This window comes from Neltuma alba, unplaced genomic scaffold (genome assembly GCF_004799145.2).
Source record: "Neltuma alba isolate B1F8T4 unplaced genomic scaffold, ASM479914v2 tig00012221_pilon, whole genome shotgun sequence".
In the NCBI taxonomy this organism is placed as follows: Eukaryota; Viridiplantae; Streptophyta; class Magnoliopsida; order Fabales; family Fabaceae; genus Neltuma; species Neltuma alba.
The window spans coordinates 203,011-222,939 of record NW_021636754.1 but is presented as its reverse complement, the minus strand read 5'-3'; the positions used below and the strand labels follow the sequence as shown (position 1 = coordinate 222,939).

Below are 19,929 nucleotides of genomic sequence, written 5' to 3'. Positions count from 1 at the left end.
AATGGTCTTGAAGAAATGCTAAATGCAGTTGAAGAAGATCTTCATGATTATCCTAATTTATTTGAGAGGTTGAAACATGATGCAGAAAAACCATTGTGTGCTGGATGCACAAAATATACAAGATTGCGAGCGGTGATACAATTGTATAACTTGAAAGCGCGCATGGATGGAGTGATTTGAGTTTTACTGTATTGCTTACACTTTTGCAAGACATGCTCCTAGAGAAAAATAAACTTCCTACCAAAATATACGAGGCTAAGCAAATTATTTTCTCTATTGGCATGGGTTATGAGAAGATACACGCATGTCCTAACAACTGCATTTTATTTCGAAATCAGTATGCATTGTTAGAGAAGTGCCCTACATGCAGTGCATTACGATATGGGAGGAAAGGAAAAAAAATCCTTTGAACTTCCTTTGGTATTTTCTCATTATTCCAAGATTTAGGCGCATGTACAGTAATGTGAAAATTGCTAAGCAGTTGACATGGCATGCAAATGAGAGGATTGAAGACACAACGCTTAGGCACCCTATAGATTCTCCACAATGGAAAAATAGATTATAAGTATATGATATATTCCTATTTTATAATATATTTTTATATATAATTAAGGGATTTTATAATGTTTAAAGGGTTTAAAATGCAAAAGATACTCATTTTGAATTAAGAAAATTATATAAATTAATTGCTTAAAAGTGTGTTTTTTAATTACATTTTTATAATTTTCCTTTTGAAAGGTATCTTTGCTTTGATTTCAGGTTTTATCCAATATCAATTAAATTCAAAAGTTCTTTTACTTTGGTTTCCATGAAAATCACAACAAATTAAGAGAATTCAAATTTAAAGTTCTATCAAGATTATGAGATAAAAGAAGATAAAAGATCAAGCTAGAAGACTAAAGGATTTTCTCATCTAACTAGGACAGATTCAAGAGCTATAAAAGGAGAACAAGAGAGCTTTAGAGAAGTAACGAAGCCATTTACACTGCACAAGTACAAGCATACTCTTGGCTTCTTCTTGTGTCCAGTTGTTTCACTATCTTCCTTTCATTATTTTCTTTTTATATTTATGGTGTCATCTAGCCATATGTATGGCTAGTCTTCTTTGTTCCTGAGGACAAAATAACGTGGCTTGAGTTTCTATTTATATTAGGGAGTCTGTTAGTTTTCATATTTCAATCCACGAGTACGTTGCTTTTATGAATTTCCTAGGTTAGGATTTTGATCTCTTTTGCAGACTAATATTCGATTTGTGTTTCAGTTGAATAATTATATTTTGAAGCTTTTAATGAATATATTTTTGGTTTCCTCATGATTCTATGAGTGTTTATCTTTATAGATTTCTATTTTGATTTGCACAAATAGTTCATTCTTTAGGGTTTTTGATAAATAACTCTCCTCAAGAAACATGATATGATTGTTTAATTGAATTCACAAGTTAAGTGGTTTTTAAATGGTTAATTGAAAGATGATTAATAGTTCATTCTCTAGGTATAATTATTAATTAATTAATCACGACTTAGATGTTATCTAGGGTTTTTCCTTTTGACTTAGTAATTGTTTTTATACAAACTCCTCATCTTTTGAATCGTGATAGCCACTCATCAACGTCCTTCAAAAGTGTATCATTCTGGTAAAGTCTTCGTTCCTTTTGCTTTCTTTTAATTGTTGTTATTTTCTTTTTATCTTTCTTAATTTATTTTTTTGAAAAATCAATCGATTTTCTTTCCTACTACTTCCTTCTCTTAAAAAGGTTTTCAAAATTTTAATAAAGCTCATCATAAAGAGAGATGACCTAGGTTGACCTTTATACTATATAAGGTTAATTTAGTTAATTAATTTGAGAGCTTACACGATAGGACGATCAATATCCTAACTTTGGGGTAGAAGAAAGGAACCTACGACTTACATTGGCAACTGATGGAATTAATCCGCATAGTGTTCAAAGTAGTACTCATAGCACATGGCTAGTGATATTGATGATATATAACCTCCTGCCACGCTTAATCATGAAATGTAAGTTTATGATGCTGTCCATGTTAATTTCTGGGCCCAGGTAGCCTGAAAATGATATAGATGTATACTTGGCTCCTTTAATTGATGACTTAAAGCTAATTTGGGAGATTGGCATGAATGTGTATGATGGGTCTAGGGAGGAAAGTTTTAATTTAAGAGCTATACTGTTTGGCACAATTAATAATTTTTCAGCTTATGGTAATCTATCCGGATACAGTATCAAAGGATATTATGCATGCCCTATATGTACAGATAACACTCATTCAATGCGATTAGATTATTGTAAGAAAAATGTCTATATGGGATATTGTAGATTCTTACCTTCAAGATATTGTTGGAGGAAGTGGAAAAAGGCTTTCAATGGGTACTCAGAAAAAGGTAGTCCACCAAAGATGTTGACTGGTGAGTAGGTTTTTGAGAAGGTGAAAGACTTGGATAACAATTTTGGCAAGTATTTTGCAAAACTTGTTCCCACAACTGGTTGTAAGAAAATGTCAATTTGCTTTGAACTTCCATATTGAAAGTTTTTGCATGTGAGACATTTCCTTGATGTGATGCATATAGAAAAAATATTTTTGATAGTTTAATTAGCACATTACTCAATATGCAAGGAAAAAGTAAGGATAGTGTCCATGCGAGGTTAGGTTTGGTTACCTTGAGAATAAGAGAAGATTTAGCACTGAGAAAGGATACCGTACTTATTTATCTCCTGCAGCTTATACTCTTTCAAGGAAAGGAAAAAAAAAGGCATTTTGTGAGTTTCTATAAGGAATTAAAGTTCCAAAAGGCTACTTCTCAAATGTAAAGAACCTTATATCAGTAAAAGAGTTAAAGTTAAAGAACCTTAAGTCTCATGATTGTTATATGCTCATGCAGAATTTCTTACCACCTATACGATCTATTTTACCTAAAAAAGTGCAAAACACAATCACTAAACTTTGCATGTTCTTCAAGTTAATTAGTAGTAAGGTACTTGACTCAACAAAGTTGTGAGACTTGCAAAGGCAAATTATTTGTACTTTGTGTGAATTTGAAATCTATTTTTCACCTTCATTTTTTGACATTATGCTTTATCTAACTGTACACTTGGTCAAAGAGATTCAAATGTGTGGCCCAATATTATGAAGATGCACGTTGTGCAAAGTACACTGACTACCAAGTAAATAAAGTCATTGAAGAGTGGTGTAGATATGTGTTCCAACAATTCTTTATATAAATGGGTTTGTTCTATAGCTTCTCTTCTATGTTTTGGCTTTAGTTGGATACTGAACAAGACTATAACACTAGTAAGTGTAACCATCAATGTTGGATGTATTTATTATATTGTAGAATTAAAACTAGATTTATCTTGTTTACAACTGTTATCAATATACATAGTAGTAATATAAGTTTATTAATTAATTAGCTATGTTGTTCTGAGAATTTTATTGCATGTATTTGATCTCTGAATTTTGCTAGCAGTTGAGAAATTTCTATGTAAGGGTTCTGCATGTAAATGTGGTTTTGCAAATTATATAGAAATTTTTTTTTCAAACAATTATATATTCTGTAGCATTTTATTAAAAAAGTGCTACAGAATACTATTTTATCTTTTTTTAAACGAGATACACTTTTGTAGCGCTTCTTTAATTCAAGGAGCTCCCATAGCATATTTAAATGTAGCATTTTGTCAATACTACAAGAATGAAAAAAATAAGTATTACAGTTAGCTTTTTTGTAGTAGTGATTGTGACATACTGACATTCTTTGTCAACAAGATATTGCCTTCATATTGAAATATAATAATCTTATCATAAAAATTTCATTTAAATTTCACAATTTAGACTTAACTGAGAACAATGTAAATTGACAGAAATAATCCTAATTCCACACGTAGCATCAATAAATAATCCATGCATGACTTGTACTACTCTATTTATATGATTTTAACGTCTGTATAAACCCAAATAAATAATTCTCTTTTATTTTTTTTATTTCAAACCAAAAAGATATAAAAACAAGCAAGAATTGTTAGCACTAAACAATTATATTTATAGGATCTTAATGTTTCTTGACTATGCATGGCGATTGTGATGAAATGATATTGTTGTTTCAAACCAAAGAAAGTTTGATTGATTACCGTGGTAGTTAGTGAGTCATAACTACCATTCTAATTAAAGAGAGAGACTAAAAAACAAAAAGAAACAATTCGAGCACATATGGCTTACTGCCTTATTCTTCCTCGAATTATGGTATATTGTGTCGACAAAAGAACCGCCATTCATATTAAAATATAATAATCTTATCATAAAAATTTCATTTAAATTTCACAATTTGGACTTAATTGCAAACAATACAAGTTGACAGAAATAATCCTAGTTAACCGTTTGGAAATAGCTGGACGGTGGTAATGGGAAAGAAGTGCACCCAAAACAGTTCCGCTGGTAAACTTGCTAGTTAGTTGACACGCAAATCTCCCGGCATGAGAAGAAAGCTCATTATTGATTCCTGAGGTGGCGAAAGAGTTTTTTTTTTTAAAAAAAAAAAACTCATTCCTGAGGTGGCAAAAAGAAAAGAAAAGGAAAAAGAAAAACTCATTCCTCGAAGCAGGAGACTGGGGGAGGCCGTTTATGATTCAGCTTTCGATCTATAAATAACTAACTGCTCCTGCTACTTCTCACCTAATTCTCTCTCCATCTTCTTCTCAAGCTGCAGCGAGCTACTCAATGCCCTTTTCTCTGTTCCACACGGAGAATTCTTCTGCTTCTTCGGCCATGACTTTGATCGACGATGTTTGTGCACTCATGAAGGAGCACTACAGCGCCGAAGCTCCCGCACTCAGAAGCGCCAGAATCATCGCCATGGGTTCATCCAAAGTCGTCATTAAAACCCTAGGTTCTCTCGGAGCTGAAGTGCACAAGCCCTCCCAAAACACCTATTCTCCTTACTTTTACCCCGCCACCTTCTGCTTCGGTTGGAAGGGGGAGACTCGTGAGGAGCACTGGAAGCGTATCAAGCGCGGGCTTGATCACTGGGGTCCTGCCGGTGGTCCCGATCTTATCCTTGACGGTGGTGGTGAGGTTACCCACTTCATCCATGAGGGTGTGAAGGCTGAAAAGGTTTTTGCAGCTACTGGTCAGTTGCCAGACCCGTCTTCTACTGATGATGCTGATCTCAAGCTTGTTCTCAGTATGATCAGGGATGGGTTGAACACTGATCCCAAGAGGTACCATAATATGAAGGACGGACTCGTGGGTGTCTGTGTAGCGACCAACGATGGTGCTAAGAGGCTTTTCCAGCTGCAAGCTAATGGAACTCTCTTGTTCCCTGCCATTAATGTAACCGAGAGCAAGGTAATTAACTATGACTCAGCAAGATATAGTTTTGTTAGCTTTAGATAGTCTTCTCTCCATTTTCTTTCCTTCCAATTATTCTTCCCACCCGAGTAAATCTTCATATTTAATTACTTGAATTCGGTTGTTTTGCAAGTTGCGCTTGTTTGGTGATGTTGCATGTTTGTGTTAGCAGGTCAACAGTAACTTGTACGGTTGCTGCTACGCTCTGTTTGATGGGATAAAGAGAGCCACCAACATGCCGATTCATGGGAAAAAAGCTATTGTCTGTGGATACGATGATGCTAGCGAGGGATGTGCTATCGCACTGAAGCAGGCTGGCGCTGACGTGTCTGTGTACGCGGTTGATCCCAACCATGCCCTTCAAGCTGACCTAAGAGGTTTTCATGTTATGAAGACCCCTTACGATGTTGTTGCTTCTGAGGCAGACATATTCGTGACCAATATGAACAAGGACAAAATGGATGTGGTTAAACACGTAAAGAGGATGAAGAACAAGGCCATTATTTACCACATGGATCCAATATTGGACTATGCTGGAGTTCAGCAATGCTTTTCTAGTATGCAGCGTACCATCGTCAATCCTCAAATCGACAAATGGGTCTGTCCTGAGACTAAGTCAAGTGTCACTGTATTGAAAAACACAGGCTGCCCAGCTGATTTGATGTCTTCTTGGTCTTTTGCAAGCCTCGTGTTTGCTGTGCTTGAGTTGTGGGGCAGGAGAGGAACTGGCAAGTACGAGAATAAGGTTTATGATTTTCCTGAGCATCTTGAAGAGAAGGTTTCTGCTCTTCACTTTCTTCCCAAGCTTACCAAGACCAAAAAAGAGACCAGATCACAGGCTGATCAGGTCTTTGTGCCGGAGGAAGGACAGGGAAATAATGTCTTCCCCATGAGTGCTGAGCCAAATGATAGTAGAACTAGTGAAAAGATCACCGAGATATTAGCCATGGGTCTTAAGGCTTGTGGGGTTTTTGGCATTGCCGCTCTGGGCCTCATGAATGCTGCCAAAGTTAGCTTCTCAAAGCCCACAGTTTGCTTAGATCTGCCATCTATTACTATTTGGGGTAATTAAAGGGTGAGAGAAGAGAATGGGACTCCTTTCTCTTCATAAAATAAGACAACATGCAGTGATGAAGGTTTGATTTTGAGTCTTCCATGACTATGTGTGTGTATGTATTTTCAACGAAGACCTTCATGAATGAGTACTCTTTATCAATTCGACATCGATCAGTATCTGTTTTCTATTGGAAAAATTCAGCGCTCAGATTCTTACTATTTTTCTTCCATCATGCTATAATAATAATAACAAAAAGGGAAATATCGAATCAGTCAACTGGAGTCAACTCAAGACTCAATGCTACGTCACATCAGGGCTAGATACTTGTTGCGCCAAAAAAAGCAAGGGAGAACATCGGTACAGGTGATATATATATATATATATATTTATATATATTCGGGTTTTTTTCTCTAGTTTTCCTCCTTTTTATTTTTTGGTTAAGAATCATATCCACATCTAAATGATGTTTCCTAAGAATTGTTTTAACTGGCAAAGCATCATGAACTAACTTCCATATAAACAGTTTAACGCGTGGAGGGCAACAACTTCTTTAATATCAACCAAACATCTAAACCCATCTGAGAAAAGTTATGACTTTCCAAAAGCTTTTTGGATCCCTCTGCCACTGTGTGAGATCCTGAGGGATTCTTGTTTTCCTCCTTTTGACTTTGAATAACGCACATATTGATTTCTTTTTTGGTTTTTTTTTAATTGGAGGGGAGGGGTGGGAGCCGTAAACTATAATAAGGGTTGCTGATGGGTTTTCCTTCTTGAAAATTAAATTTAACACGACAATATTTAAAAATATTTTGTCAACATGTAAAATTTTAAAAAGGACACTTTTTAGATAAAATCTTGTACATATGAAAATGCTACTTTAATTAAACCCAACGCGCACACTTACTAGTCTTGGCTGCTCCAAACCATGCCCACAGTTATCACTAATCGCTTCAATTCAATCACATTAGCAGTAATTAGCGGCGTAATTTTCTCATGGATCTTCCATGCTGATCTCATAGCTCCTCTAGGAAATAACATCTTTTAGACCCGTTTGAAACGATTTACAAACAGCTTTTCAATTATAATTTACAAAATATAAGGTAAGTATATAAAAGGCGTTTTGTTTCAACTTATATGAAATGTGCTCATAAGTACTTACAAACGTGAGGAGTTAGTTAAGCTGGTTTAGCTTAAGCATATCATCAGGTTGAACAAACCACCGGGGGGGAGAGGTTAAAAAACCGAACCGTATATAATTTCTTTGACTAAAATTATTGTTTCAGAAACTGACATGAAAGCCATGTTTTGAAGTATTGGTATGGAAAGTCAGGTTTACCCAGTAATTTACAATTTTACATAAATTTGTATGAAATTTAAATATTAAGAACTTTGACCTCTTTTGTCATTTGGAAAAAAAAAAGAGAAAAGAAAAAGAAAAAAAGAACTTTGAATTGGTTCCACCAACCCAGCCAACTTAAGATTAGGGCCTAAAAGATAGGTTGAATGCGTCAAGAAAACTCTACCCAATCAAATTTGTGTTACCCTTACGTCGAAGTTTTTTCTTTCTTTTTCTGGGCCAAGCCTACAAAGTTACTCATAGTCTGAACGAACCCATTGAGTAGAACGAAGATATAATGGAACAAAATAGCCGAGGAATGCCCACAAGCTTAGTATCTGTGGCTTGTAAATATCATTTTTTTTTGGACATAAAAAGGCACTTTATTAAAAACATCAACACAAGGATTACATCATAAAAAGGCCTCTGGACTGCTCATGGATCAGCATAGAAATTGGAGGGCCGAACACACACACACAAAAAAAAAAAGGGATTACATTTTGCGAGAACCACAAACTTAAACTAACTATTGCAAAAACTAAAATGTATCCCATAGTGATAACTCTCTATTTTTAATATATTTAAAAAATATTTTAAGTGATTTTTAGAGAGTTATCAATACATTTTAAGAGATTTCTAAGAGTTAATTGAAAGATTTGATTTTGAGCATTATTTGGGAGATTTTAGTGTGAATATCATAGCTTTAAATCAAAATAGAAATAGTTTAGTTTAAGATATAAATAAATAATAAAAAGTAGTTCTGAAACAAAAGAAAAATATAAAAGTTATTGGTATTTCATTTTGTTATTTCTTCCTTTTATTTTTATCAATTCCTTTTCTTGACCTTTTGCACAGGTGGCGTCAGTTTTCTATTAGCTGAGGAGAATGAAGTTTTGAACTTGGAACGGGCAGAGGCGCACCGTTTGGAGAAGGGAAAATTGGAACTTGGAAGTTGACTTTGAAAAAAAGAGGAACGACAGCGTTTCTGAAAGAGGTAGGAGTAGGACGCAGCGTTTTTGGGAGACCATTTTGGATACCTAAGGGACTGTTCATCGTCGTCTGGAGAGCAGGAACAGAGGAGGCCGCACTGTTAGGGGTGAATGGGTGATCTTCGTCTTCGCTGGACCTGAGGAGAAACGCCGACTGGTTCTTCGGAGAGGACGACGCTGGTTCTGAATCAGTGGGGATAGAGGAGGAGATGCCAATCTGAGTAAGGAGATAGACCAGAGGAGAACGCGAGCTGCTGTGTCGTTTTTGGAGGATACTCCCGGCAGGCGGAGACGCTGACTAACTGGGGAAGATTGGAGAACACTGGCGAGGAGAGCTGTAACGCGATTGAGGAAGAAGAAAGCCGGATTCATTGCCAATGCATTCAGAGCACCTCTTTCATTTTCCAGTTCACTGTTTCAGTTCTTTTCTCCGTTCCTTTTGATTTTAATTATGATTTTGAATTCAGATTTAATTGTTACTGTGATGGTTCTGTTCAAAGTCATGTGCAGCTAGTTGCTTCTACAGCCCAGAGGAACTATAAACTTGTCAATGGATTGAGATTTGTTTTCACTGAAGTGAGGATGCTTAATGTTAAATTTTGATTACTTAATCTTGTTCTTTATTGTGTCACCGGAAAAAAAAATCTTGTTCTTTATTGTCCATTTGATGACCGGTCAACATTAATTATGAATTTGAGAATTAAAATTTGGATAAAGTAGCACTTAACACCCTAAACTTATTTTATAGGTGCACTCAACACCCTAATCTTTTAAAGGGTGTAATTTTACCTCTTATTTTTTAAATTTGGAGCAATTTTAATTAGGACTAACTTTGCTTCAAACACCGTTTAAAAACCTTGACACATGGCTTTTTTTTTTGGAAAATTTCCACATAAGCATATTCAATGGCACCTAATAATAATGAAATTTCCACATAAGCTTAGGTTTTTCAATCAGAAAAAAACCCTTCAGCATTTCAACGCAAAAAGAAGAGTGGAGAAGCATCATGTAAATAGCGGCCGAAAAGTAGAGAAGCATCAAAATCAAGTGAGGAAATTCGTCTTGGAGCAAAAAGGAAAGATCGATTAAAAGGTAAGAATGAATTTGTATTGGTTTTGTTTTCCTTCTATGGTCCCATTGAAGCCATAAAAAAAAACAAATAGGGTTTACTAAAAGGGGGTTTTTTATTCAAAAAATGGAAGGAGATGGGAATCTAGGAGATGATGTGGAATGGGACAAAGATGATGCGACATTTGATGTGTTGGTTGAAGAAGATGATGTGCCGCTTTATGAGTTAGTCGATGAAGATGATCTGAACGTTCATAATCGCTATAATGTTGAGGGGGGGATGAAGAAGCTGCATCAAGGTAAAAGTTGATTAAATCAATATTGAGAATGATAGTAGACTTTGTTTATTTTGGTTTGTGTATTAATCCCGAGAATAGGTAAATGGTTTCCTTTCAATTGAGAATGATAGTGGGCTTCATAAATTGATAAAATCCATTCAATTAATTCAATTTGTAGAAAGAGCCATATCGTCTTATGCCAGAATTCAATGAGTTGTTTTGATCTTGAGTTAAAGTTATATAATCTCATAATAATTCAAGCATCACGATAATTACATTATGATAGCTTGACTTTTGACTTATATTTTAACCCTTTATACCTAGAGAAAGGGGAGAAGGAAATCAGTTAGTAGATTTTTTATTATGATTTCAAGGGACTTGTAATGTTCATTGCCTTTTATTTTTAGCCCAACACCTGATGGTTGCTTTTGGATTTTGGAATTTTTTTTTCACATACGTGTGTGTTAAGTAAATGTCAGAATTTTACTTGTTTACTTGGTAGTTGCTAATTTTGATTTTAAATATATGTCTCATTAAAATATTTTTGGGTATCATGAATTGAAGAAAGGTAAAGAAATAAAAAGCACTACTTATCAGTTATCAATAAGCTTTAATTTGGAAGTTGCAATTGTACAAAAAGAAAAAGAATATATTATCAGAACTTGTCTTTTTTTTTTGTCTTGTCTTTTTAAAGAGTATATTTCCCTTCTTTTTGTTGCAACAGATGCCATATTTTCCCCTTGCAGTGGTGAAGGAGGGTCGATAAATGAAGAATGTCAAGATGAGGAGCGAGAGTTAAGAAGTGGGGAATTTGAATGTGATGAGGAAGAGTCACTAAGTGAAGGCTTTGAATGTGATGAGGAAGTAAGGAGGCTGGGTGATAATCATGGATCAGAAAAACGGCCCTTCTTCATGTTGGGCATGACATTTGCCAACGTTGAAGAAATTAAGAGGGCCATTAGCCAATATGCAATAATAGAAGGGGTTAAAGTGAGGATTTCAAAGAGTGAGCCATCAAAAATTAGAGCTATCTGTCAAAAGGGCTGTCCTTTTGTTTTTTATGCTTCAAAAGAGGGGGACAACCTCGGATTGAAAGTTAAGACTCTATGTCATGAGCACAGATGCCTTCGAATTTACAAAAACCCAAGAGCGAGTGCAAAGTGGTTAGCTACGCGTTTTAAAAACAAGATTCAAGAGAGACCACAATATAAAGTGAGTGATATGAAGAAAGATGTAGAAGCAGGGTTTAAGCTGCACGTAAGCATAATTAAATGCAAGAGAGCAAAAAAGTTGATAATGGAGGAAATGGAAGGAAGCTATAAAGATGAGTTTGGAAATTTAGAAGCTTATTGTAATGAGTTGAGAACTTCAAACCCGGGTTCAGATGTCAGTGTTGAGGTGAGCAAAGAGGCATTAGAAAATGGTAGGAGAGTGTTTAGTAGAATGTATATATGCTTTAATGCTTGTAAGGTATGTTTGATGTCCTTTTTTCTTTTAAGATTACATACATGTATATAAGATTGTAATTGGTTGTTAATTTTTGTATGGTTTATAGGTTGGTTGGAAAGCTGGCTATAGGCCATATATTGGGCTAGATGGTACATTTTTGAAAGGTAAAGCAAGAGGTATTCTTCTCACTGCAATAGGAATTGATACAAATGACTCTCTATATCCACTTGCTTTCGGATTGACTCAACAAGAGAATAAAGTAAACTGGAAATGGTTTTTGCAATGGCTTAAACAATCATTAAATCTTGAGGATGGATCAAAAGTGACGTTAATGTCAGATATGCAAAAGGTGGTATTACTTACTTTATAAACTTCTATTCTTTAATATTTATAGTTCTAATTTGGTCTTTCTTTTATAGGGGTTACATTTGGCTGTTGAAGAGGTTCTACTAGAGTCTGAGCACAGGTTGTGTGCTAGACATATTTACGCAAATTGGAACAAACGGTGGAGGGGACAAGAGCTGCAAAAAAAATTCTTCTCTTGTGCTTGGAGCACATTTGAAGGACAATTTAAGGACAACTTAAAACAATTAGGAGGGTTGAGTAGAGCAGCAGCAGAGTCAGTTTTGTCTTATGATCCACAACGCTGGGTGAGAGCCTATTTTAGCAATAGGTGTCAATCATGGATTGTAGATAATAATTGTAGTGAGAGCTTGAATGCATGGATATATGAATATAGGTATCTTCCTGTTATTCGTATGTTTGAAGGGATAAGAGAGAAATTAATGATTAAATGTGTTTAGAGTTATAAGATTGTGCATAAATGGAAGAGTGATTTTAGTCCAAAGTGTATTGAATTATTTGAAGCAAATAGACAATTAGCAGTGGGGTGTAGAGTAGTTTTTAATGGGGATGATGGGTATGAAGTTAAAGAGGGGTTAGATAAACATAGTGTGTTTCTAAGTAGGAAAGTATGTACTTGTAGGGCATGGGAGTTGATGGGAATTCCTTGCCAACACGCAATTTGTGCATTTTACCATGAGAAAATTGAACCTAGTGGTCACATATCAAACTACTATCAAGGCATCGCTCAGCAAAACTCATCTCAATACCAATCTACAATGTCAAGTCCAACACCTGATAAGTTGAGTAAGTCAACTTCAACTTGTAGATGTAGCGTCTGTAAGAAAAAAAGACACAACAAATCAACTTGCAGTGAGGTGATAATTTGCTCTATATTATTCTGTTTTTCCTATATTGCAGCAATGAGATAATGTGTAGTTAAATCTCTATTATTCTAATGCAAAAAATCTTTTATGTAGCGTCCTTCATCAACAAGCTCAAACACAATAGGAAAGAAAAGAGGACGACCTAAGAAAGTTAGTGTCAATACCACCCAACAGAGTCAAGTCACACAACAAGATCAAAGTGAAGAAGTTACATTTAGATCAAAACTCCCAGTGACGAGTTCCTACAAGAAGAGAGCAGCTGAATGTGGTATGGGTGTTAGATTTGACTTAGAAACTGGACGGGTAGTGCTTAATGTAAGTTAAAATCACATGTCTATACAGTAGATTATGGGTTTTAGTGTGGCAAATGAATTGGAGCGTACTTTTCATTTATTCTTTGTTTTCTAAAACCTTGGTAGTTCTTGATCTGGAAGTTCCATTTCTGGTTTCATCAAATAGAATCCAAATCAATTTATATGGTGTAATATATACATATCTCTTTTCTCTCCTGAGATATATTGTAATTTATTTACCTTCTTCATTTTTGTTTTGTCTAGCCTGGGATGCAATTTGAGATTGTAATTGAAGAGGGGACTACTCAAGAGTACATGGAACATTTTGCTGATCCCGAGACACGTTTTCCAATTCCAAATGAGAAGGAAATGAGAAAGAGCTATATTCCACATAGTCAAGAGAGAAGAATTGCACTTGTTGCTAATGGTGCAACAGTATCACAACCAAGTCAACTTCCATTCAATCCACCGAGCCTAAGATGGATGGGACAACCATGCTTGACCACTTCCCAACTGCAAGCGCAAAGACAGAGGGCGATTGGTTTGCAGAAAGCTGACTCAAAAAGTGTTGGCATATAGACCTTTTGTTTTTTTCAATATATTGGCATCTTTTATTATATTTTGGGATTTATGAGTTATATATTATGGTATCTTTTGGTATATTTTGGGATGTAAAGATTATATATTTTGGTATCTTTTGGTATATTTTGAGATGCACAGGTTACGTAGACTTAAGGTTGAACATATATCGTTTACCGTTTCAATGCCTTGACAATATTATCTTTATATTATCATTTTTTTGGTGTGCCTTTTCTTTTTAATCACTTAAATACTATGATAATGCTAGCTCTAAATTTATAATCTCTATCATTGCAACTTGTAATTTTTTAAATCTTAACATAATCATTTTATTATTAAAAGAAAACTAAAAATAGATATGTGATTTTAGACGGAATGAACCATTAAGAAAAGGGGAAAATTTAAAAACAAAGCACTTTATTCTTTTTTACTTTCAACCAAGAAGAAGGGCCAAATTGATCCTTCAAATCGTATTATGCCCTTTTTTTGTTTCCTCACTATTTTGTGCAGTTCAAAATAGAAAGAAGCAAGCAGCAAGTCTCTCGGTTTCATATTTTTTATTCCAGTCTTAGATCATTTCAAATAAAGATGTCACTGCACATTTATTAAAGGGAACAAAAACATGTTAAGAACACAATGCTTTTGGAGAACTCTTGACTACTTCTTCATTAGCAAAGTAAAACAAGGTGCCCAACTCAAAGTTCATAATAATTAACTACAGGAGTCTGGACCAACTCACTCTAAATAAAAGAAAATCTGCTCCGTCAAATTTACTATCAACTACTGATAGACCTTGATAAAATAAAATTATTAGGAAAAATCAGAAATTCACAGATTCCCTTTCCGGAGCCATTCATCTCAAATCATCCTGCATTATTTGCTCAAATAGTCTTGTCAAATCAACATGAATGCTGTGATTGAACATCTATAATTTTGAAACAAAATCAAGCGAAGCATATATATATCTGTAACATTGAGAATGCTCCTATTGATAGAGTGCCCTGTGTATTCAAGCTCCTATCTAACAAGTCTTGCATCAACAATTGGAATACCAACTGCGAATTTAACGTTGCTGACAAACTAATAGCTTTCAAACTCCAATTTCTGCAACATTTTTTCCAAAAAAAAAAAGTTACAGAAAAAACACCATTACAACCACAAAGCAAGTATGAGCATTTTCAGCTTCTTCATACTTTCAGCAGTTGCTTCGAATTGCCTCACCAACGCAACCCATCTGAGACTAATATGAGTTTGATTTACTCATCAAACATTTAACAAGCCTTCACTATTCACTGTTAAATATTTAAAAGGGGTTTACAATAGCGAGTAAAGCCGCAATGAGTTTCACGAAGAAGATAGTGAGATAAGCATCGACAATGTTGTTGAACATGATTGGGAGAAAATCACTGATCACCTTTGATGAAGATGACAGGAAGAAAAGAGCCCACCAGCTGATGAAGACGATAGGTACAAGCGGCCACCAAGTTCCTGCACGTTAGGGTTCCTGATCAAATTTCAAAGTTAAAAAATGCAAGTTAATAAATTTTTTAAAAAAAATTCAGACCAGCCATCTTGCATGTCATCTGCTTACATGGAAGTTCTCCAAAAAAAAAAATCCCATGTATCATGGTTTTCAAACGGAGTTTAATGCAAAGTTAGACATAGTTAAAATTGTTCCAAATTTAAAAAATGAGGGGTAAAATTGCACCCTTTAAAAGATTAGGGTGCTGAATGCACCTGTAAAATAAGTTTAGGGTGCTGAGCACTACTTCACCCTTAAAATTTTCCTTGACAAAAGAGATTTTAATTAAGTTCTTAGATTAAGTAATATGGGATTGGATGAGAATCTAATTTGTGATTAGGATAGAAACATACATAATTGTCCCATATACGTATTGATGAGTGAGACCAAATTGTTTAGCCTCTTAGGTAATTGTGTGAGATTATATAATTAATTTAAGAGATGGTTATAAGTAAACCGGCATGCACTTGTAGCTAATTAAACTCTAGATTTACAAAATTGACATTCAACCCAATCATTTCAGTGAAATGAGATTTAGGCTTTGTTTGGTTGGAAAAAATAGAGGGGAGGGGAGGGAAGAAATTTGTTTTTTAGTGCTTCCCTCCCCTCCTAATGCTCCCCTCCAAATTTGGGGTTTCTTGGAGGAGAGAGAAATATTATGTCTAATATTGACCACACTACCCATACTAACTTTTTAATATTCTAAATTTGTCCATCTTATTAAAACTCTTTTTGTTTCACTTCTTTCTTTTTTTAGCCACTAATAATATTTGATATTATAATATATACATATCATATATATTAATATATACATATCATAACATGTGTATTATAATTATATATCATAGCATGCGTGTATTATAATCTCAGATAACATGCATATATATTAATATATATATATATCATAACGTGCGTGTTATAAGTATATAATATATACATATCATATATATTAATACATATATTTATAAAATTAATGAGATAGAATATTAAATTTTTTATCATATTTTCTATTTTTTTCAGTTTTATTATTTTTTTATCACATGTAAGTGAGGTAATTGGTTTTTTTTGAAATTGATAAATTAAGAAATAATAATTTTGACATAAATATTGTAATAAAAAATAAATCAGTCTAAATATAGAGATAGGGGCATATTTGTCAATTTATAATTACCTCCCCTCCCCTCCTCTTATGAACAAAACAAGAAATCTCCCCTTCCCTTCCCTTTCCTCCAACCAAACAAAATCATAACCTCCCTTCCCCTCCTCTCCCCTTCTTTTAATTAACCTCTCCTCCCCTCCCTTCTGTTGAACCAAATAAAACCTTAAGAAGCTAGTAAGGGATTGATGACTCTAGGTTGGCTTTTTTTTAATATTTGCACTACTAATTTGAGAAAGCTTTGTTTTGTTTTATTTTAATTTCTTTTCACCCAATTTCATTAAATCCTAATTTTCGCAACTTAAACGAAAAAGAGAATTTTTATTGCCTAATCACTGTTATCTGAATTCTTTGTAGGATCGACTTTGATTTGCCACTATCTCTTTTTGTAACCCGTATACTTGTGGTGCGTCTTAATATTTGGTAGCATCAAGTTTTTGGCGCCGTTGCTGGGAAACTCAAGACCATTGGTTGTTAGAATTTAAAAATCTTTTAATAGTTTTTGATTGAGTGTTTTCTTTAATCATTTCTTTCTTAGTCTCAATATATAGATTCACGATGCATTGACATTCCAAATCAAGATATTGGGATTGGACTTGTCAATCGATTCATAACCTTTCAAACACAACCAATATCTATTCGAAGCCCCTTTACTTGTAGGAGTACCTCTTGGATCTGTTGATTGTGTTATGGCTGGAGTACTACTCATGGCGACCTAGTGGAATTAGGAGAAGCTGTAGGTATTATTGCGGGTCAATCTATTGGAGAACCAGGCAGTCAACTAACATTAAAAACTTTTCATACTGGCGGAGTATTCACAGGGGGTATTGTAGAACATGTGCGAGCCCCCTCTAATGGAAAAATCAAATTCAATGAGGATTTGATTCATCCTACACATTCACATCCTGGGCACCCTACTTTTCTATGTTATATAGACTTGTATGTAACTATTGAAAGTGAAAATATTATGCATAACGTGACTATTCCACTAAAAAGTTTTCTATTATTTCAAAACGATCAATACGTAGAATCAAAACAAGTGATTGTTGAGATTCGCACGGGAACATACACTTTTAATTTTAAAGAGAGGGTTTGAAAACATATTTATTCTAAATTAAAGGGAGAGATGCATTAGAGTACCGGTGTGTCCTATGCACCCGAATTTACATCTAGAAATGTCCATATTTTACCAAAAACAAGTCATTTATGGATATTATCAGGAGGGTTGTGCAAGTCTGATGTAATCTCTTTCACTCCACCCGGATCAAGATCAAATGAACATTCATTCTCCTTCTACTGAAGGAAGATATATTTCTAACCTTGTAGGAAGTAATGATCAAGTTCAAGTAAGTCACAAGTTCTTTAGTTCAAATCCTTTTGATAAAAAAAAGCAGGATTCCTAATTATTCAGGGCTTAATCGAATCCTATGTATGGGTCATTTTAATTTCATATGTCCTGCTATTCTCCACGAGAATTCGGATTTATTGGCAAAGAGGTGAAGAAATAGATTAATCATTCCATTCCAATCGATTCATACCCCCTTCCGGTATCTCGATTGAAATACCTCTCAATGGCATTTTTCATAGAAATATTATTCTTGCTTATTTCGATGATCCTCAATACAGAAAAAAGAGTTCAAGAATTACTAAATATAGGACTATAGGAGTTCATTCCATTTTCACAAAAGAGGATTTAATTGAGTATCGAGGAGTCAAAGAATTAAAGCCAAAATACCAAATAAAAGTAGATCGATTTTTTTTTTCATTCTTGAGAAAGTGCATATTTTACTTTAATCTTCTTCCATAATGGTACAAAATAATAGTATCATTGGAGTAGATACATCAATCACTGTCAATATAAGAAGTCGAGTAGGAGGATTGGTTTGAGTGGAGAAGGGAAAAAAAGGATTAAATTAAAAATCTTTTCTGGGGATATCTATTTTCTGGGAGAGATGGATAAGATATCCCAACACAACGGCATCTTGATGCCACTCAGAACGGTTAAAAAAAATTCTACGGAATCCAAAAAATTTAAAAATTGGATCTATGTCCAATGGATCACACCTACCAAGAAAAAGTATTTTGTTTTAGTTTGACCTGTAATTATATATGAAATAGGGGATGGTATAAATTTAGTAAAACTTTTTCCTAAGGATCTGTTGCAGGAAAGGCATAATCTAGAACTTCAAGTTTCAATTATATTCTTTATGGAAATGGAAAACCAATTTAGGGAATTTCTGACACAAGCATTCAATTAGTTCGGACTTGTTTAGTCTTGAATTGGGATCGAGACAAAAAAATTTCTTCTATTGAAAAGACCCGCGCTTCTTTTGTTGAAGCAAGTACAAATGGTTTTATTTGAGATTTTCTAAGAATTGACTTAGTGAATCCCATATTTCGTATATCAGAAAAAGGAATGATCTCTCCGGTTCAAGATTGATCGCTAATAATGAGTCAGATCACACTAATATCAATTCATTTTATTCTATTTATTCCAAGGCAAAGATTCAACAATCCCTTAGCCAAAATCATAGAACTATTCGTATGTTGAATAGAAATAAGGAATGCCGATCTTTGATAATTTTGTCATTGGATCATTGTTTTCAAATGGTCCCATTCAATGGTGTAAAATATCACAATGTGATAAAAGAATCAATTAAAAGAGATCCTTTAATTCCAATTAGGAATTCATTAGGCCCTTTAGGAATAGCCCTTCAAGTTGCAAAGTTGTATTTGTTTTACCGTTTAATAACTCATAATTAGATCTCGATAAATAAATATTTGCAACTTGACAATTCAAAGGAAATTTTCAAGTATTTAAATATCATTTAATGAGCAAAAAATTGAGAATTTAGAAGCCTGATCTATGTAGTAACATCGTTTTGAATCCATTCCATTTTAATTGGCATGTTCTCTATCATAATTATCATCATAATTATTGTGAAAAAGCATATACAAAATTAACATTGGGTAATTTCTTTGTGAAAATGTATGTATAGCTAAAAACGAACCAAACCTAAAATCGGGTCGAGTTCTAATTGTTCAAATTGATTCTATAGTAATAAGATTGGCTAACCCTTATTTGGCGACTCCAAGAGCAACTGTTCATGGCCATTATGAAGAAATGCTTTATGAAGGAGATATATTACTTACATTTATATATGAAAAATTGAGATCTGTTGATATAACATAGGGTCTTCCAAAAGTGGAACAGGTATTAGAAGTGCGTTCGATTGATTCAAAATCGATAAACCTAGAAAAGAAAATTGAAGGTTGGAACGAGTGTATAACAAGAATTCTTGGCATTCCCTAGGGATTCTTGATTGGTGCTGAGCTAATTATAGCGCAAAGTCATATTTCATTGGTTAATAAGATCCAAAAGGTTTATTGATCCTCGGGGGTGCAGGTCCATAATAAACATATAGAAATTATTGTGCGTTAAATAACATCAAAAGTATTGGTTTCAGAAGACGGAATGTCTAATGTTTTTTCACCCAGTGAACTAAGTGGATTGTTATGAGCTGAACGAACGGGATGTGCTTCGGAAGAAGCGATTTGTTAACGAGACCTATTATTGGGAATAATGAAAACATCTTTGAATACTCAAAGTTTTATATCCAAA

The 19,929-nt window shown here is 34.3% G+C and overlaps 1 protein-coding gene across 1 annotated transcript; it reads left to right on the top strand.

The window, feature by feature from the left end:
- The first annotated feature begins 4,721 nt into the window (after positions 1-4,721).
- Positions 4,722-8,700, top strand: LOC114725063 (adenosylhomocysteinase-like). Its single transcript, XM_028911516.1, has 3 exons — positions 4,722-5,348; positions 5,524-6,415; positions 8,600-8,700. Exons 1-3 carry the CDS (start codon positions 4,722-4,724, stop codon positions 8,698-8,700), a joined length of 1,620 nt encoding a protein of 539 aa, XP_028767349.1.
- Positions 8,701-19,929: the final 11,229 nt, after the last annotated feature.

What these genes read in the sequence shown, in the direction of transcription:
- LOC114725063 (XM_028911516.1), top strand. Translation starts at nt 4,722, where the DNA reads ATGCCCTTTTCTCTGTTCCACACGGAGAATTCTTCTGCTTCTTCGGCC. An exon ending in TTAATGTAACCGAGAGCAAG is followed by an intron (nt 5,349 to 5,523) that starts GTAATTAACTAT and finishes TTGTGTTAGCAG; the next exon opens with GTCAACAGTAACTTGTACGG. An exon ending in GCCATCTATTACTATTTGGG is followed by an intron (nt 6,416 to 8,599) that starts GTAATTAAAGGG and finishes CCTTTTGCACAG; the next exon opens with GTGGCGTCAGTTTTCTATTA.